General features: G+C 44.5%; 1 protein-coding gene across 2 annotated transcripts in view; it reads right to left on the reverse strand.

Moving 5' to 3' along the window:
* VAT1L (vesicle amine transport 1 like) overlaps nucleotides 1–21,511 on the reverse strand; it is a 132,923-nt gene that overhangs the window by 36,842 nt on the left and 74,570 nt on the right. For both annotated transcript variants that reach the window (XM_068260563.1, XM_068260564.1), the window contains exons 2-3: nucleotides 19,305–19,434; nucleotides 7,629–7,844 (exon numbers count right to left, since the gene is read on the reverse strand). In XM_068260563.1, coding sequence (XP_068116664.1) covers nucleotides 7,629–7,844; nucleotides 19,305–19,434 — 346 coding nt within the window. The remainder of the gene's footprint in view (nucleotides 1–7,628; nucleotides 7,845–19,304; nucleotides 19,435–21,511) is intronic.

The raw sequence follows: 21,511 nt of genomic DNA on the forward strand, positions 1-21,511 counted from the left end.
AATCATTTCTTTTTACAAGAGCTATAAATAAAGAAACTTGAAACTTGAATATTGGATGGTGCGGACCTTTGATGATTGCTGTGGATTCCCTGTGACTCCAGGGGTGGTCTCTGCACGCCAAACCCATTGGTGCAACAACGCTGGTTCTGATTGAAGAAGAAACTTTCGAAAGCTTGCAAAGAAATCTTGTACAGTTAGTCATTACCTCTTGAGGACCATGGTGTTAAAACCCCCTAGTGACCAAGCTAATTCCTGCTTAATTGGCCACTGCAGCTTTAAGGCCAAGCTGCAGGGCCATACAACTCTGCACACAAGTGATCCCCCCCACCCCCCCTTCCCCTTTTCTCCCCACCAACAGAGCTCTCTGTTGGTGAGGTCTGATCGCCCCCTGTGTTTTTTGGTTTTTTTTTATAAATATTTATTTTACTTTTTTTTTATATTTCTTGCTATTTTATTTTAATTTTTTTTCCAAATCCCCTCCCTCCCCCCAGCCGGCCAATCACGGCGATCGGCTGTCATAGGCTTCTGCCTATGAGAGCCGATCGCTCTTTTGTCCCCCAGGAGGACAGCCGTGTCACACGTGTAACAGTCTTCAGAGCGAGACTGAAGGCAGAGCTCTGCTCCGCCCACCAGGCAGGAGATGCGCGCGCAGCCTGCCCGCGATCTCCTGCAAATTGCTGCCCCAGGACTTTACGCCAATCGGCGTTAGCTGAATCTGGGGCTGCCGCCGCGGCCACGCCCATCGGCGTCACACGGTTGGCAAGCAGTTAAAGGTATCATAAGCATCTTTTGTTGTTATGTCTTCGGATTCTCTCCATGACGAATACCGGACCACTCGCAAGTATATTATTTTTATAATGGCTGTTTTTCTCTGTCATACAGTAAAACATTTGATAGATACTGTATGAGATGATTCATATGCCCTTTACAACGTATCCACTCATCTAAATTCCTGTGACAATGTTGTCTCTTTGTTAACCAGGAAGTGTTACTCAGACAACAGAGAAAAGAAAAATAAGAGAACAGTAGGTCAGTATGTGTTCCCGAGAGAAGAGGTACCTACACATCAGACGATGAATGGGCAGATCCACCAAGAGACAGATCTCTCTCTGCTCTAATCTGACTGGAGATCTGATTCCTGCCCATACACCACAGGCCAATTGCAGCATGCAATCCCTTGGGAATCGGCCTAGAGATACCGCCTCCGCAACCTCGCCAAACACTCCCCATAGCCCCCCCACCCGCAGTATGTTTTACCTGTCCATCCCTGGCTCCATCCGCATACACACACCCCATGTCATGTGCGATGTCACACATGAGCCCATGTTACGTCGGGAACCACATAGGGCGCGTCTATGCGATGGAGCCCGGAGCCAGCAACAGACAGGTAAAGTAAACTGCACCAGGCAGGAACATTTTACATTAGGGGAACAGCATTGGGGGTTCTGTTGCGTTCGTATCGCATCCCAAAATCGCACGCTGTTACTGCAGTGCACTCAATCAAGCAAGTTGGCCTTACATCTTGCAGCATGTCCGATCGATACATGCGACCAATTTTGGCCCGATATTGGTCGCACTGTCGATCAAGCATGCACTTTGCGGTACCGATTTTCATCTGATCCAATTATAAAAATCGAATCAGATAGTCAATAGGCTGCCAAGTCACGTGATTTACGACCACCTAAATCAAAGCATGGTGTCTGTGCGCAGTTTATCCTCCATCAAAGATCTGCTGTAACCCACAAGATAAGATTAGAAAGCAGCATCAGGCCGGTTGTCCCATCTCTTAAATCAAAATGGAAACAGAGAAAGATCGTGAGGAGTATCTGCAGAGGCAGAGCTAATGAATATAAATGGTAGGGAAAGGGAAGATGAATATAAATGGTAGGGAAAGGGAAGATGAATATAAATGGTAGGGAAAGGAGAGTAATTTGCTGCTCAGCATCCTGTACAATACGGTTCTCCCATTCACTCATTTACACATAATCCTACAAGCCCTGGTATGCTCAAAGCATTGCCCTCTACTTTATTGGCAAACATCCACAGCACAGAAATGGCCCTCCAAATCTCATTAGATGTTCGTGGAATGAAAGGAATGAGCATGCATTCTGCAGAATTAAGATCAATGCGTTTCTCAGACACATCACGCTGTCTGCTGACACTGCAGGCTAATAGTGTTTTTTGTTACTTTGAGTTAAAAGCAGCAACAGGGAAACAATGAGCTTATTGAAGTCATAATGTTTGATTTCTAGGGAAAACATTTTTTTTTACACTGGGATGAATAAATCAGTAATGTGTGTAGAATCTCTATACAGAGAAGAAGTGACACAAAATCTAGCCAACGTGACCAGGCCACTAACAGTATAACAACATAGCTCTCTTAATAAGTTCTAGTCAGGGCCGGGCCGAGGCTCAAGAGGCACCAGCCTATGGGCGCAAAATTGTGAAGGCACAAAGAGGTGTGCCCCCCCAGAATGTCACCCCTTCCTTGGCCATGCCCACAGAGTTCGTTCGCAAATCAGCAATTACTGTGGGGGCAGCCAGGTTCCCTCATGGGCTCAGCTTCTTCTCCGCAGCACTGCAGATCTAACTAGCTTTACTTGGGGGGGGAAGGGGAATTAGGGGGCAACCTACTTAAAACTGGAGCCACATCTGCTAGCATCCATAATTTGGACTGGTTGGTCGGTGTAGAGAGGAGGAGGTGGCACTAGTTGCTATTGGCAGCCTTAGTGAGGGTCAGTGGCATATGGTTTAGTGTGCCTCTGGATAGCAGCAGGCATACACAGCAATGAAGCAGAAAGGTAGAATCCGGGCACAATATAATTTGGACTGGAGAACTTGTCTCGGGCCAAGTCATTACTGGCCTTACCTAAATTTTGTTTGCTGAATGCTAATAAATGGTGCAGGTCTACAATGAGATTTATATTTACCCCAGTTTGTTTCACTTATTTATCTGAAATTACCTGCTAAGTTTACAGTTATTCCTTTCAACTAGCACAGGTCATCATTTCAGAATTATTTTAGGTTCCCAAATCTCCAGGCCCTCCTATAACCCCTGCCATAAATTTGAGATTTCCTTAGAAAGGTGGATAGTTTGACTTGAGGACTCGCCAAGCCTTTCTGTTTGACTAACTAAACTTGGATGCTCTCAGTGTGAATGAACATCCCCCAGAGTCACATACTAGAAATTAGTAAAATGTTACTTTCCTCCCACCAGGATTGGTTGGTCTCATTTCTTTCACCCGGTCTATTCTGATGTACCTTCTATGCCTAATAAGCAGGCCTGGATTTACATCACAGGAGCCTATAGGCACAGATGTTCTGGCACCCTACACTTCAACCTCCATGAACCTACAAACCCCCACCGAACTGCACCACAAGTGTGCTGGCTGGCCCAGCTGTCACTTCTCCCTTACTTCCCCTGCCCATCATAGGTAGCTACAGGTGCCCCATAGCATTAGGTAGCCAGATGTACCCTCAGCATTAGGTAACTAGAGGTACCCCCAACTGAAGGCAGATCTGGTCAGTAGAATGCGGAGACTTTAAACTCTGCTCGGGACTCTGCATAGGGAAGGAAGGAGACACTTGTGGAGGGGAGTAGCCGCCTTTCCAACATCAGGCGCCTGTGTGTACGTGCCTACAGAGCCTCATGGTGAATCCGGCCCTACTAATAAGACTAGTTACCTAAGTGATTATTACTTTTATATATAAGGCTAGTTAAGTGATGATCACTGTTATATATAATATTGTGCTGATCAGGTTGTTTACTTTCCACCCTCATACGTCTACTTCTTATTAACGTCCCTACCACTGTGTTCCAATTTCTTTAAAACAAAATGGTGCTTATAGTTCTAATTGCACTATGTTAACCACTTCAGCCTACAGCTTCGAAAATCTTAGGCATCCGAGCAATGTTCACCTCCCATTCATTCGCTAATAACTTTATCGCTACTTATCAAAATTAATTGATCTATATCTCGTTTTTTCCGCCACTAATTAGGCTTTCTTTAGGTAGTACATTTTGCTAAGAGCCACTTTACTGTAAATACATTTTAACAGGAAGATTAAGATAGAAATGGAAAAAAATCATTATTTCTCAGTTTTTGGCCATTATAGTTTAAAATTAATACATGCTACAGTAATTAAAACCCATGCATTTTATGTGCCCATTTGTCCCGCTTATTACACCATTTAAATTACGTCCCTATCACAATTTATGGCGCCGATATTTTATTTAGAAATAAAGGTGCATTTTTTCAATTTGCGTCCATCACTATTTACAAGCTTATAATTTTAAAAAATTTAATAAGATACTCTCTTGACATGTATATTTAAAAAGTTCAGACCCTTAGGTAACTATTTATGTAGTTTTTTTTTTTTTTATTGTAATTTTTTTTTTTTTTTTAATACAAAAATGTATTTGGGTAATTTTAGTTTGGGAGGTAAATAGCCAATTTTAGATGTAATATAATGTATTTTTTATTCAATACAGGTATGTGGGTGCAGTTTACTATTTGGCCACAAGATGGCCACATTCAAAAAATTCCTGGATGCGAACAATGTCGCATCTAGGAACTAAAATGAAGAGAAGAAGTTTCCTGGGGGCAGAAATACCACGCTCTCTGATGAGAAAGCGTCGGTATTTCTGCCGGGGACTTAGATCGGTGAATGGGAATTATATTCCCATTCACTGATCGGGGGGGGCAGCGGGAGGCAGCGAGAGCGCACGCGGGCGCGCGCCCGATCGCGCGCACCACACGGCTGCAGCACCACTGCCTATCTGGACGGATATATGCGTCCAGATATGGCGAAGTGGTTAATGATTCTCTTATTAGCAATAGTTGATGTATCCAGCTTTGAGGAGTTCTAGAAATGTTGGTGAAAAAATGTGTATGAAACTTGTACCAATTAATTTGATGTAAAAAAAAAAAAGTGTATCAGCCTAAAACACTTTCTGTATATTATATATATATTATCTTGCAAAAATTTTCACACCGTATCAATAAAATGCCTTGTAAGCCACCAGCAAGCAAGAAAATACTTCTTTTTAGGTACTTTTTCTATAGCAAAGTACAGAAAAGTTATTTTAAACAGAAGATGGAAAATTATCTCCTTGGAGATAACTACGGAGACAAAGTGGATTGAATAAAAGGCCAGTAACATTTAAAGAGTAACTGTCAGGCTGCAGAAGCTAATTTAAACCTCTATTCTCCTGTGTTAAACAGTTTAGAAGGAAGCCAAAAAGGCATTAGTGAAGATAAAAATCTCTCTTACCTTTGATGTGTGCTTATCAGCAAAGCTGTTAGACCCAAGCAGGACGCAAGCCGCATACTATACTGCAAAGCATTCTGGGGCCCTCCCCTCGGCTGCTAATGAGATGTTACAGCAGCTTGTAATCAGTCCAGCGCGTAGCACTGATAAATCTCCAGGCAGAGTACACTGCAGGAGTCAGCTATTGTTCCTAGCCACATGGCTAATTAATATTCACTGCACACTGTGTTATTCAGTACGAGCTTTTCTGTGATCAGGAAGCAGGCAGGACATGACGACACAATTGGCTTCATAGAAGACAGAAAAACATGGAACCTGCCATGAGCTGTCAGGAGCATCAATCTCTGCATATACTATATAAAAATTCTGTGAAGTACAAATGTGGACAGTGAAATGCATATGTAATGTAAGTACAGCCAATCTTTAGCTACTGATATATGTGTTTATTTTCTCTGAGACCTTATACCTAACAGCTCCTCTTTAAGACACCAGTAAACAAGGTCCTTACTGTTGGAATTTAAGTATGATATGCTTGAAGTCGGAGGCCTCAGTTACTTTAGATAACTGGTTTTAGGAAAAAGACTTGCTCTGCAGAGTGTCTCTTTAAATGACATAAAGACATTTGGAGGAATTACAGTTCTGAGGTTTAGTAGAAACGTTCTGTAGGTCGTCTACAAGGCCGTAGAAGAGATATCCAGAACATAGGCCAGACTAGCTGGCGGCAAACAACAGAAAGCATGAGCAATTGTTATGAAAACATTCTCATAGTGTAACGATTGCGGAATCGTTTTCGTGGTCAGCGCACGAGATGCGCACTGACACAGCGAAAACCTTCCATAAGCGTATAATTGGGTGAACCCAGGCTAGGTGCAATGCACCAGCAGAGGGCAATTCCCACCGGCAGATGGCGCTGTGGAGTGCAGACGAGTACAATCGCTGCACGGCCACAGATGCCAGATGGGGATTGTACAGACCAAGACAATGCGGGGCTGAACAGCCCATAAAGAGAAAGAGCACAGGGACAGGATGAATGTGTGTTCACCAATCTATTCGCGACCCTGCGACGGTGAACACACATCAGCAGAAACAAAAGTAGGAACGCGATCGCGAGAAAGGCGATCGCCAGAAGTGACACAAGACAGACTAGAACAGAACACAGAAGGATCCACAGCACTTGCGCAAGGCGAGTGCGATTCAGGCAAGACAGATCAGAAGGATCCACAGCACTAGCTCAAGGTGAGTGCGATCCAGGCAAGACAGATCAGAAGGGGCTACCAGTAACAACCGCTGTTCCGGTTAGCACCCAGACACACAGAACGATTTCCTGTCGACCACCGCTGGGACAGGACAATCGCAACAGACAAACAAACAGATATGCAATCCTAACTGCACTAGGGAAACTGCCTAGTGCAGTCCCATGAATTACTCTAAGCTAACTTTAAGAAGAAGTAGCATGGCTGAAACTCTAGGAGTGTTTACTACAAACCCTGAAGGAATGACCAGCAAAGGACTCTGGGAAACATAGCTCTTTATACTGCCAGTCATCAAAGGAGGCAGGTAGGGGATTTTCATAACGAATGTATGCAAATTCCTCAGCAGCAGAACAGACCAGAAACTTGCAATGGAAAGACAGGTCTCTCTTCCAGGGACCTGCAGCCCACAGACTAGAAGAATGGTCAAACAGCTGTCTGCCAGTGCAGCCAGCTGAGCGGATCATCACACATAGTACATTCAACAATGGTCTTAGGACCTTACTTCATTTTTTAAGGGTATTAGGGGAGGAAACACAATAGTTGGCTTTTCCCATCTGAGCAGGCGCAGACCGTGTCCTCCATCACGGGCTATTATCAGTCAATTGCATGTGATGGGGACTGGGCCGTCCCTGCTGGGTGATGTCACATTTAACTCTTTAGAGGCTAGTATAAAACAGTCAACATGGGCTCCAGAGACCCACTTCAAGTTTCTACTTTCACTTTACTTCTAGTCTTCTTGTAATTTCTTGTCATCTTATCTACCTGTATAATGTTTACATGCTAAGTGCAACATAGCATAGATGTTTGTAAGATAAAGCCTTGTTACCATTCACAAGGAATGGACCAAGAGCCTGCAACGCTTAAGAGGACTTATTACAGATCGATTGCTTTGCTGAGGTAACGAACATGTAACAAAGATAAGATTTCTGCTGAATACATCTGTATATCTGTTTTGCTGAATAAACGCCTCACACTTTGAAGATGTCTAATCTCCTTTGCTGTTGCTGTGATGAGTTTCAAGTTATCACACGTTCTGTGATATGGTGTCGAACGAAGACGTAGTGTTGTTGCCCATAGCAACCAACAAATATTTATTACACTTACCACTCCTCCACCTGCTGAGTGGACCAGAACTGACATCCCTTCTCTGAGATTGGCCACCTCAAACAACATCATGTAGGCAGTGACAAAGTTCATAGGAAAAGCGGCAGCCTCTGAGAAGCTCATATCATCTGGGATCTTGTAGACAAACTCTGCAGGCGTGCAGGCCACCTCTGCCCATGCATTGTAGTTGACAAAGGCCATCACTCTGTCTCCAATCTGAAATATAAAACCACCACACCATACAGGTTACTAGATTCTGCTAGAAAGAGAAGTTTTCTTATTCTTCCCTAAGTACTGAACTTCATCAGCATTAAATAGTACCACATACTCTCACATATAGGGGTATTATTTCAAAATGTAGCAAAATTGAATGTCTTATCATGTACACATAAGCAGAATAGGTATCCCGTGCTATTCTACTTGCCACAAAAAGACACTTATATTGACCTGAGGAAGCGGGATTCAGCCCATGAAATGTGTCATCTGTGGTGTGTTCAGAATCAGCTTTAGAATCAGCTTTATTCGCCAAGTATGCCAGAGACATACCCGGAATTGTTTTTGGAGCACATGGCATGGCATTTGTACATACATGCATAAGACTTGTGTGTTCCAATGAATATTGACATTTTCAGTTATATTGACCTGCCTTATGACTTCCAGTGTGTAGCCACTCCCCCTTGAAGATAAGTGCCACAGAAGTACCACAACTCTTGTCTGCAAGGGGGAGGGGCTACATGCCCCCATACTCAGGGAGATAGTTGAACACAAAAGACCCTTGTTATAACTTTCTATGCAAAGTGTGTTTTAGACTTTTTATACAAAGTGTGTTTTAGACTTTATAGTCTCTTTAAAAAGACTCTGTAACAAAATGTTCATCCTTATTTCTTCTATCCTATAAGTTCATATACCTGTTCTAATGTGCTCTGTCTAACTGCAGCCTTTCCTAATTGCACAGTGGCTGAATTATCTCTGTTATATGATCTAATCTTCTCTTCTCTCCTCTGTCGGCTCTGTCGGGCTGAGGCAGTCAGGCTGGAATGTGCTGTGCTGCTTGTGATTGGATATAAGCTATACACACCCTCCCCAGGCCCCCTGCACACTCTGTATGACTCACACACTGGGCTACTCTCAGCCTATCACTTGCTATGTCTTTTCTTTGTAAACACTGGATAAAAATGGCAATTACAAGCCAGGATTGCAGTAGGGAGAGGCAGAAACAGCACAGAGGGGCCCAGGAGAACATAATGAATAGAATGGTAAGCTTTTTATTGTAAGAATTTTAGAGTACACATTCTCTTTAAGGAAATCCAACCTTTATAAATGAACAGAGGCGCTCACACGCTTTATGGACCTGAACCAGTTTTATATGCTCCTGTACTGCCTGATGGAGCGGGATTGTTGACCGCGAAACGCGTTGCGATTTTATGGAGCTGTGAATAAATTGTATATTTTTTACTCTGCATTTGAGTATATGTCCACTACCAGAGGGTGGCAAGTCCACCTCGACTTCCCTCTTTTTATCATTTTTAGAACATTGTTTTACTCTGCTTGGCGCCTCTGTTATATACATATTACAGCACAACCTTTATAAATGTTTGTAAACTGTTTTTACAACATTTCATTAGTTTTTGAGACACCTCCTCCCATCACTTTAAAATCATTTACAGAGAAGCACCTAATTTGTATTGCTTAGCACCTGATTGGGTGTTTGACTAAAGGTACTTGCAGAAGCACAATGGTTGTCACCTGAAAAGTCAGTGAAAGTTCTGGGGCCAAGAGCTGTGTAGCCACTTCTGTTTCTATGGAGAAAGAAGGAGGGATGACAATGTGGCGCACGACGAAGCAGCTTCTGGCTGGAGCGGTAAAGAGGATAGTATTTATTGTTCTCTTATTCTGTTATAAATGTAAATGTACCTTTAAGAAGGTATTTGCAGATTCATAGTTTAAGGGTTAATTATGAGTAACCATCAACATTCTCACCAGTTGTAGTATCACCCGAGGAAGAGGGGACTGCGTCAATCCTCCATAGGGGAAAACACCTGGCGACACAATCCATCACGTCTGTTGGTCTCGGAGTCCAGATGTTTTCCCAACCCAATTATACCCCCTAAACCATAACACACGCAAGCGCAGATATGGTCGCTGTTGTAGGCCTGTGATCACAGTACAAAACTATGATAACCGCTTCTGCGCAATACAACACAGGCAAGCGTGAGCACCTTGTGCACAGGCAATGGACAATCTGTGTTTTGCGAATATGAAAACATACTGTACAAAAACCAGATACAACCGGTTAGAACAAGAAAAAGGTGGAACTGCAATGGAACAAACATGTTATGCTGACCTACATTTAACTCTGGAGTAATTCCAGAGGCTTGAGGGTAACTCCAGGGCTCAAGTGTAACTTTATAGATCAGTTGGGAAGTGAACAGTAATCACACTATATAATCATACACATGTGACATACGTGTATCACACCTGGATATTCCGCTAGGCGGCCAGTCGGGGGGTACTACGCATTGTGTACTACGGCGCAGAGCGCTCCCAGAGACGGGAGTACAATGGATGGAGAGCACACGGCCAGACTGCGTCTGTGCCGACTGGCTGAATTACCCGGCCGCCTTGAGGAGGATCCAGGCTGCCCGCGAGGATGGCGAGGGACTGATGAGCCTGAACGGAGCTGTAGGAAGCCCCAGGTATGTATACATTTTTTTTTTTTTTACATCTCAGGTACGCTTTAAAGCGGAAGGAAACACAGCATTTCTTCTTTGCTCTAAAAAATTATTTACAGCATAATATATACTACCACCATTTTTTTTTACTAGAACAGCATTCAATTAGTTAAACATAGGGCTTGAAAGTTCAGTGCAGAGAAAGCTGAACGCATCCGAAGGGGAGCAAAAGAGTAGGGAGGCACTGTCGTTGCAAAAGAAGATACCTTTAATCCACGGTGTAGAGACACATCAGAGTATACAGTGGGGGTGAGGGAGGCCTGACAGCTGTTTCGCTTCGACAAAAGCTTCGTCAGAGGACAATAGAAAGAACGTTCTTTCTATTGGCTTCTGAGGAAGCTTTTGTCAAAGCGAAACAGCTGTGAGGCCTCCCTCACCCCCACTGTATACCCTGATGTGTCTCTACACCGTGGATTAAAGGATATCTCAACTGAAGGGCTGTGGTAAAAATGATTGCAGCACTGTGTAGTTAGTAATCAGCACATACCTGCTGTCCTCCTGCCCACCTCCATTTGCCGCCATTCTCAGGCTCAGAAGCACGCTGACCCCTCTGTGCTGCGTGTGCGCTCCATTACAACAAGCGTCACATGATTAGCATGATTAACAGAGCCATACAATATGTTTCAAACTGGGACAGTGCGCACGTTCCACAGAGGGTTCACGGCCCTGTTGCCATGGTGATGTGTATACAGTTGATCCTCCAGGCAGCAGATGTGTCAGACACGTCTTCAGCTTCTCTTGGGTTTCAGCAACATCAGCAATTTCCCCGAGAGCCAGACAGGAGAAATACTGACTAACAGCTTGTACAATTAGCTAGCTGACTTGGGGGTTGATTCACTTTGTAGGACTAGATTGCTGCACTTTGGCCCAATAGGCTATCTGTCAAGTGACAGGCAGCCTATTGGGCCAATCAAAATTCGGGGATCTTGTCCTACAAAGTCACTGGACCTGACAGGATCCAGGGTGGGACAACTGGAGCAGCTGTTAGTTTTGGGGTAGTGCAAGTAAGTTAGTAGTGCATGGACTGGTCCAGGACTGGTAACGGGCAGGCGAGGCTGACAAACTGCCAGGTGAGACCGACAGTGACCCTGTGGAATTGCTGTATTGGTTGCTGTATTGGTTTCAGCAGATAAAAAGAATACACAAAAACTGAGGGGATCGGCATTATCCCAATAAATGAACAACCCCCATGATAATGTATACTGACTGGGAATACACCGTACATTCCCTTTAATAAAGGGAATTACTGCTTTCTCCTTGCTCATGTTTTTTGCTATTTCTTTGCCTTCAATAGCATATGCGCCAGATGAAAGAGTTGTTTTTTTCTTTTATCGATGTCCCATTTCATTGTGATTGATGAGCGTTTACCAATAGAGCGACGGTTTACTTGTACAAAGGATTATAGACGTGCAGCAGAAAAGATCATAAGGCCTCTTCCCCTTGTTTCCCCCGCAGTGAAAAGGCCAAATGCGGCCCTTGGTCACGTTTTTAATTACCGTCATGCCGCGGACGGCTGCAGTTGGCTTTACCGAGGAAGGTTGCTATGGAGAAGGAAGATGTGTGCTTTATCCCTGCTACACAAACTCAGACAAATGTGACTGTAATCGTAACTGAAAAGCGGACACATACTGTTTTCCCTCGCGTCTCTCCCTTAATTACCAACAATGCCGAGGCCTTCTTTATTACTCCTGATTACCGTATGGTCTTACAGGAAGTTCTGCGCTGCTGGCTGCGCCGACAAACACAACTTAATCATTATGAAGAGTCTTTTAATGACAAAGTACACTGCAGAATCCCAATGCAAATATTTTCTGAGCGGTTACAAAAAAAATGAACTGTCTGAAGTGAAATGGGTTTCTCTCTGCTGATAAGCAAACTGTAGCCTTTCATGTTCCAGCCATAAGCAGAAGGAAGGATGGACATGAGTGGTTGCTAGGAGAAAAAAATGACACTTCTTTCAGACACATCATGTAGGGCCCTACAGACCCCGGAGGCCGATTCTCTAAAGGTTGGAGAGCACCAGGGCTGTGGGGTCGGTACCAAAATCATCCAACTCCAACTCTGACTCCTCAGTTTATGAAACCTCCGGCTCCAGGTACCTAAAATTGCTCCGACTCCAACTTCTTAGTCTAATTGTTACCAGGGCTGTGGAGTAGATACAAAAATCATCAGACTCCGACTCCTCAATTTATTGAAACCTCTGACTCCGAGTACACAAAATTGCTCCGACTCCACAGCACCGCAGAAAATGACTTACAAAGCACAGGTTAAATTATTTTTTTCCCTAAATAAAGTGGCTGGTGACAAATGTCTGAAACTTTTGCCTGGGTTATATCAGATTATAGCAAGGGTTATTAAATTGGAGTCGTTTGTACTATTTAAAGGGTACCAGAGCTGACAAAATAACAAAAATCGATACTTACCCAGGGCTACCTCCAGCCCCATAAGCACGTCTGAGTCCCTCCCCGTCCTCCTGTTGTCTGCCGTTAAGCCGCAATCAGCCTCGGTAACAGGCTCAGTCACGTTAGTCGTGGCCTTCTTCTCATGCGTGTAAGGTCCGAGCATGCACAAAAGGCCACGACTGATGCGACTGAGCCAGTTACCGGGGCTGAACACGGCTAAATGATAGACCACGTGAGGATGGCGAGGGACTCAGCAGTGCTTATGGGGGGCTCTAGGGATTAGGAGTAAGTATCAATTTTTGCTATTTTGTCAGCCCTGATTTACTTTAACCTCCCTGGCGGTGCATTTCTGTCTGGAATTATGAGTCTAAAAGCAGGACATTTTTTTCAAGAATTTTAGGCCTCCAAGTCATAACTCACCAAAATATGTCAGAATAAAAGCCTGGTAGACATTCTGCATATAGATAAAAGACTAGAACACAAATTTGTTGAAATTATTAAATTTATAAATAAACTGAAAAAATAGGAAAACTGTACAAATAAGGCAACAGATTATTATACATTATGTACTCTGCTGTGGTCTGATATTTTAGGCAAATGCACTCATACATCTTCCATATAAAGTCTGCGTGAGTTACAGGCCTGTCACTGCGCTGCTTGTAGATCATGTATGCATTCCACAGACTTTGTTCCAGGAGATGCCGAAATATTTTCTTGTAATATTTTTTGTTGTTGTTTGCAGACTGCGGGGTAAAAGGTAATTGTTGGTCGGCTCTGTCCACACCACCCATCGTGAAATTACAGTCCACTACGACCTGAGGTTTTTCAATGTCTTTTCCTCCTCTCGTTCTGGCAGTAACAGTTGAAGTGTCATGGACTGTGCTTAAGAGAGACATCTTTTTTGTCATGCCAGTGGAAAGCCAACATTTTCCACTTTTGCCAAGCAACTAAGTCCCCAGTGTTCAGCTTCTGCTTGGCAAATGCTGAGTGCATCTCCCACCTGTTAAGCCTAACTGTGCTGTAGGCATCAGTCTTATTCTTGATGAGGAACTCACACAGTTCAGGGGAGGTGTAGAAATTGTCAGTGGTGACACAAGTCTTCGTCCAGTAAAGGCTCTTAAAAGGGACAGTACAGAGGATGTTGCCACTCCGTAGTCACTGAACCTGTGATTAAACTTGGTGCCTTTTCCGGTATACAAAATAGTGTTTCAAATGTATCGGGTTGCCGACTCACATAGCATGTATGACTTTACGGCAAAGCGGGCCTGCTTGGATGCTATGTACTGGATCCAACTTAGCCTCCCCTTATAGGCCATCAGACTCTCGTCCACGCTTATGTCCCTCTGTGGTGCATAAGTGGTCTGGAAGTTGTCAAACACCATCTGATAGACTTCCCAGATTTTTTTAAGTTTTGGCGCAGGGTGGGTGGACTCCTCGAAGGTGTCGTTGTTGGCAAAGTGCAAGAACTTCATGATCAAGCTAAACCGATACTCGGATATCACCTTTCCAAAGAAAGAGGTTGCGATGATCTTATTGGTGGTCCAATACCATTTCTGTAGGGGCTTCCTCACCACTCCCTGAAGAATAATTAGGCCCCCAAAAAAACCTAAATGTCCTGATTGGTGACCAGCTCCCATGTCCTGCCCCTCGAAAAACGCCCTTGTGGAGCAGCCAGTTTTTGGGTGGCATAGCGGTTAGTCTTCTCCACTATCTTTTCAATAACCGCGTCTGTGAAGAAGAGCTTTAGGTAGGTCAGGGGGTTGTGCTTGCACTCTATCTTCAAGCCAGGCTCCCCAATAAAAAAGGGAAATATGGGGGTGGTGTCAGAGCCTGAGTATGGTCTATGGGGCACCAAACACGGACATCACTGACCTTGGTGGTGATAAAGTCACTGTCGCTAACTAGGTCAGATAACAGATCTCCAGGTGCGTTGCTGTCACTCTAGTCCGCCAGTGACTGCAGATCGATGTCCTCAAACTCCACCAGCGCTTCCGGGGTGAGACTCCTTTTGGAGGCTGACACCATAGCAAATGACAGGCAGGCAGAGGTCGGTACAAACGGCAAGCAGAGAATAGTCATATCCAGGCAGGGGTCGGTACAGGCAGCAGGCAGAGAGTAGTCAAAATCCAGGCACAAATCGGCAACAGTAAATCAATCAATGTCCAGGCAAAAATCAGTGCAGGCAGAAGGCAGAGAGAGAGAGAGTAGGCAGAAAAGTAGATCAGCAGATCACACAGATCACAGCACTCAGCTCAGCCGCAGCCAGGAAGCAAATGGCAACATTGGATTGGATACAAACTAATTTGGGCCAATCAGATAATTTACATTTGTTTTCTTAACTTCCCTCCCTCACCCATGATCCCACTCCGCCCCTGACGTCACACCGCGCACCGCCACTCTGCCATCCAGATTGGCCGCTGAGTCCCTGGAAGAATTGCAGAGGTGGGGGATCCCGGCGGCCGTTGGTCCCGCGCGCCACCAGCGCTGGCTAAGAAAACTGTCCGTGCGGCGTTATTATTCAGCCCGAACTGAGCTTGGGCTTACCGCTCTGAGCTGCTGTCACTCAGCCCGAGCTCAGTTCGGGATTATCACCAGGGGGGGGGGGGGTTAAAGCTGAATGAACATAGCCACAGCAAGAATCAAGAATTTGTGTAAATGTAATTCTCGATTTACGATCTCTCTTTCTCATTGAGCAATGAAGACTTCACTTTTATTAAAGTGAATCTGAAGCGACATGTGACATGTTGAGATAAACATATTCACATAGTACACTAGCCCTACTAAGAAATTATCTGAAGTCCCTTTCAGTTTTCCAGTATAGGAAGAGGTAAAACACTTAAGTTATCATCTATGCAAAAGACCCTCTCTGAGCTAGTCGACCAACTTGGTTGAACTCAGTCACATTTTCTGAAGAGCTTAAACAGCCAAGTAACAGTGAGACTGGTAGAGGCACCCTGGGTATCTAACTTACACAACTATGATATTCTAGGAAGGAGATATGGGCCCATATGCAATTAACTTTCTCCTAGGTGACATTTTCAAACTTGTCAATAAAATCCCTTTTAAGCCACCAGAAAGGAAAAAAATACTTAAAATAATCTTAAAGGAGTACTGTAGGGGGTAGGGGGAAAAAGAGTTGAACTTACATGGGGCTTCTAGTGTTCCCCCGCAGGCGTTCTGTGCCCGTGCAGCCACTCACTACTGCTCCAGTCTCCGCCTCCGGTTCACTTCCGGAATTTGCGACTTTAAGGTCGGAAAACCACTGCGCCTGCGTCCTCGCTCCCACTGACGTCATCGGGAGTGTACTGCGCAGGCCCAATACGGTCTGCGCCTGCGCAGTACGCTCCCGGTTACATCAGTTGGTCTCGAGTTTTGTATAGTTACTAGTTGCCCAGAGAGTTTTAAACGACTAGCACAAATGCATCCCAAGCAGCAAGTTCAAGAGGGTTCTAAACGTGACTGGCATCAAGCGTCAAAACACAGATTTCAGCACCAAAAAAAATCCTGCTTTCAATTTAGACTCTTTTAAAATGTGTCCAAACTTGCCCTTCAGATATTGAAAACCCTTTCCATCACAATCCATTGCAACAACAACATTTTTCATTAAATGGGATCCGAGATAAACTTTTACACATTTCATAATTGTGTCCCCAACATATATTTAATAGGGCATTCCTCAAGCCAAATACTTTTTTTTAGTTTTAATGCCCTAATTCCCTATAAACTATACAAGCTGCGCCCACAGCTCCTCCAGCGCCTGGTCATTCTGAGTCCCATGTAGCAAGTGCTCATGGGAGCTCAGTCTAGGGAGGAGGAGGCTTTTCCCGAAGGAGGAGGCGTTACCGACTGGGAGCTGCTGAGATTTCAGAGGCAAGGGGGCGGAGTGGGGAGGAGAGAGGTGGAGAGTTTTCACATGCTATAGAGTGGAGTTGCAGAGCAGCTTGGCTGTGTAATGATGACAAGCAGAATATGGCTGCTCTCATTTCATCACAGGAAGAAACAATCATATACTATTGAAGCTGTTTGCAGATTTACTGTGTAAACCACCTAAACTTTAGATAAGATATATAGACAAGTTACTTGCTATAGTTCGTTTTTCATCTCGGATCCGCTTTAATCCCAGTTTAAAGGGACCCTGAGCAGACCCTTAGAATGAAAATCTGCACTGATCTAGGGCTTCCTTCAGCTCCCCCCCCCCCCCCCCTTGTAGTCTCCGAGGACCCACAGCGTCCTCTGGGTCTCCTCTGTGGTCCCACTGGCGACCTGTTAGCCTGACAACTTGGGGCAAAGTTGTGCGCACCCAACTTGATCCCATGCGCGTAACGATGCACATGCACCGTTCAGTCAAATTAGCCCCATTAGCCTGGCCCAAAGTTGCCAGGCTAACAGGGACACCAGCGGGACTACGGAGAGGAGCCAGAGGATGCTGAGGGACCTATGGGGGGGGGGGGGGGGTGCTGGAGAAAGCCCCAGGTAAGTGCAGACTTTCATTTTAAAGGTCTGCTCCGGGTCCCTTTAATATGGAGTGGCAGAAGGTACACTTTTTAAGGATTAAGAAGTGATGTATGTTTCACAATTTACACAGTGTTCAGGTCTGAGTGTCAATTCCTTTGCCTCGATTGATGGCAACACGACTGTTCCACAGGCACAGTGAGCACATATGTTTTGTGTATCCCAACTGCAGGCCAAGGCGTGTCACAACCTTTAGGTCCATTCCAGATGTGTTCTGAATAGTTGATCACTTTCAAAATTACCTCTGTGGATTTGTAGGTAGCAAGAAGAGCAGAAGGTTTGGCATTAATATTGTGCAGCAATAGAGCTTTCAAGTTAGCTGTGCTTGAGGCTATGAACAATCTCCACTGCTCTGGCGTTTATTTGCAGCCAGACACCAGCATAAGACCATTCATGACCATACAGAAAGTAATGGCGTTTCCAGCTTATAATATTCTGCTAAGTTTCTGTGACAATCACAAAAGAGGGAAATTGTTGTGCCCTTTTGCAGCAAATTCCACACCTGTAACATGGAGGCTAACAGTTCAGACTTCTCTTTAGGCAAAAAATGGTCTCTTAAAAAATGATCTGAATCTGATAGCATAATTTTTTTGTTATTATTTTATGAGCTCACCTCGGGCTCTCTTTAAATGAACCTCTTCATAAGTGAGGCTGGTAATAGTGTGTCGTCCTTCTCCCAGCTTCAGCAGCAATGCATACCTTGAGATGTAGTCCATGAATGAGAGTATAGAGAAGTACTGGCATTCACTGTATACATCTCCCAGCATGCAATGACACAACTGACACAATTCAGGTCAACAAAGTCCCACTTCCTTTTAAACATGCAAAGAAAGTCTGGTTCTAATAACTGCATCAAACAATGAGTGTAAACACTATCAATTAACAAATGTGCCACCAGGTCACCCTGTGCCTGCATGTGTGAAAGTCCTTCAGAACATAAAACACAAGAATGTTGAGCCAACAGTCACACCTAATTGAGCATTACAGTCATCAGCATACAAACTTTCACACATCCTGATCTCTTGCTGTCCCCTGGCCTATTATTACATTTGTTAATTGATAGTGGCATTCTTTTTATATTTCAAAAGAAATGGGACTATATTGAGCTGAATGGTTTCAAGTTGCTGTATACACCCGCAATATCATATCTAAGTCAGTGCATGTAAAAATAGCTTTATACAGTCCTTATACAGTTCTTTATCATGACTGAAAAAGAAAATTAAGGTGGCCACACATCTAGCGATTTGGTGGCTGATTGACCATCCAACAATTATTATCTAATTGAATAAATATTGGTGCTGCCACAAGCATATCCGATCAACGATTTGACCAATTTCAGGCTGAAATTGCCAAAAGTATAGATCGGACACACTGGGAAACTCGGGGCGATGTGGTCGATTCTATGTGCGGCGGTAATGGCGTGTGATATCACGAGAACCCCGGACGCTGTCCCCCAATATGTTATATGTACCCCAGGTGTCCGTACATTTAAATACTTTACCTGTCACGCCGCCCACTAGCACCTTCCGCTGTGTCCGCTGTACTTCTGCACTCGGGTCCCATGTGACTACCGGCGAACAGCAAGTGGGGCATGTTTGTGACATCACACACGCGCCTCATGTGCTATAACATTGGCAGCAACGTGAGGTGCCAATGAGGAAGTACGATGGACACTCAGGGCGACAGGTAATGTATAAATGCACCGGCATGTATGGCCACCTTAGTTTTGAAAGTTTGCAAGGAAATCTTGTACAATTAGTCATTACAGGTATCGCCTAAACAACTATTGTTGATATGGCTTCAGATTTTAAAGGTCGGTCATTGTTCAGTTTATGCCGACACCTGTGATCTCTGCAGGTTTCCTTTTTCTCTGTGGCGTTCATATAAACCTTATTCCTTTCATATTACATACATTTCTCTATAATAAATATCTTGAACGCCTCAGTTTGAGTTAATAATCTATCGATGATGATGCATGTCTAAGCCCAGTGTGTTTTTTGCAGACTTATAAACCAGTCTATTATTCATACCTCAAACCCAGTAACATTTCCTCCAAGAGCCTCAACAATTCCTGACAGCTCAAACCCCGGGACCAGAGGTGTTTTCGGAGGATTGTCAATGTTTCCTTGCCGGACCATCAAATCGATAAAATTTAGTCCACTGTAAGGAGAAAAGAATTGAAAAGACCTAATTATGAACTGTAGAATATAACAATAACAAAGTGTACCTAAAGGGAAAAAGTGCCACTATCTGGTACTCACTTCAGGAGGGGGAGGCCCCAGGATCCTATAGAGGGTTCTCCTGTCCTCCTCTGTAGGCCTATTACGGTGCTGGGACCCCCAAAAAGAGCTTGTCGACACTTGTCAGCTCACGCATGCGCACCAGAATGCACCCACTCGGCTTCCTTCAGAATAAGCTGTCCCGGATTGGGCCCGTGTTACTGTGCAAGCTGCCTGTGCAGTAGCATGGACCCAATCAGGCTCGGATTTCTCCACCACAAGCAGGGCGGTGGTACTGTGTAGACACAGTACTTGTTTTTTTTTCCTTTCTGAAAGTCACAGGTTTTATTTAAAGGAATACTATCGATGTATGCATTTATTTTTAAATGCTGTATGTTGTAGCACACTTTAGGGCAAGTACTAGGAGCCATTTGATTCCTCACACAGCTGTTCCTCTCAGCTGTAAAATCCTCCATCAGTTTTGGCAAAATGTATCTAATACTGAGCTCCCAGAGGGCTAGACCATGTCTCTGCAAAGGGGAGATGCTATCAACTCCTCAGTTTATAGTTTAATTATCACCTTGCTGAAAGAATCTTGTTGATATGGTGGTAAGGGGTTAAAGATTCTAGCAATGTGTGTTTATTATCTTTGCTTCTCTTTACTGATAAAGATACTAATAATGCTAATTGTAGACAGTGGTCTGCCCCTCTCAGCAGCTTGTAAAGTGGATGCAGCCTGGAGTGAATCGCCTCAAGCAGGCAGCCAGTCTGAGTGTAAACACAGACTTTTGTTACAGCTAGTTATATTCCAGCAATATTCTAGCTCATTTAGTTACCTGTTACCACCTCAGATCAGCCTATTTCTCCTCATGTCTGCTGCATGTTGTGAGTGACACAGTGAAATATATTTGTGAGCTGTGTGACAGAGTAACTAAGCAGCTCAGGGTGACCCAAACTACTATGAGCTGTGTGAGAAATGAATTTTTAAGCAGGGATAGTGAGAGAGAGACCTGGGTGAATAAATAAAGTGCCCCTAGCACTAGTGGTAATGTGTACACTAATATAGAGTATTAAAAAAAAAAGTCGTTTCAATCGATAGTACTCCTTTAAAGAGAATCTTTAACCCACCAAAAAAGAGCTGGGAGATGGGGGATTGGTGGTACTTACCTCGGGATGGGAAGCCTCTGGATTCTAAACAGGCTTCCCCCTTCCTCCTCAGTAGAGGGGATACAGCACTAGGACCCCCCAAGGATCTCCGAGTTGATTGCTTGTCGGCGTGCACACTTACCAATAAGGTTTGTTCTACTTGACAGGTGCAAGCTGCCTGCGCAGTAGAGTGGACCCAATTAGGCTTGGCTATTTCCGCCGAAGCCCGAGCAGAGAGCCACTACTGCGCATGTGCACAGCGCCAATTGTAAATATTATTGCCGCTCCGTGTCTGGAGGAGCCAGCACTGGATCCAGATGGCTGAGCAGGAAGGGGGAAGCCTCCTTAGGATCCAGAGGATGCCTCCCCCCCCCCCCCAGGTAAGTACCCCCCAGGGGCTGTTTTTGTGTTGCATGTACAAATAATAGAACATTACTAAATTCGGAGCAGTGCTTTTCAGCGCTGCTAGATTTGGGCGCAGCCAGTGCCGCCATAGACTGTAATGGGAATCAGTCTATAGCGGCGCTCAGTGAGTAACGTCGGCTCCGTCAGAAGACGGAACCGAAGTTGCTTAAAAACACAATAATTCGGCCTCCAGCAATTGCTGGAAGCCGAATTATTTCATTCCCCCACTATCCATGGCGGCCTGGAGGGGGAATAGTAATTAAATCGGCCCGGACTTGTGCAGAAGCAGGATCAGCCATACACCGCTGTATCCTGCGCCCAAGTCTACCGGCGCCGATTTCAAATGTACTCTACTAAATTATGTAAACTAAATTATGCACAAATCTTGCAGGCATCAAATGGCTGAGGATGAGATGATTATCTATGAATTGGTGCTGCAGCTATTTTCCTAGTTTTCCCTAAAACTT

The sequence above is a fragment of the Hyperolius riggenbachi genome, chromosome 11 (genome assembly GCF_040937935.1).
Source record: "Hyperolius riggenbachi isolate aHypRig1 chromosome 11, aHypRig1.pri, whole genome shotgun sequence".
In the NCBI taxonomy this organism is placed as follows: Eukaryota; Metazoa; Chordata; class Amphibia; order Anura; family Hyperoliidae; genus Hyperolius; species Hyperolius riggenbachi.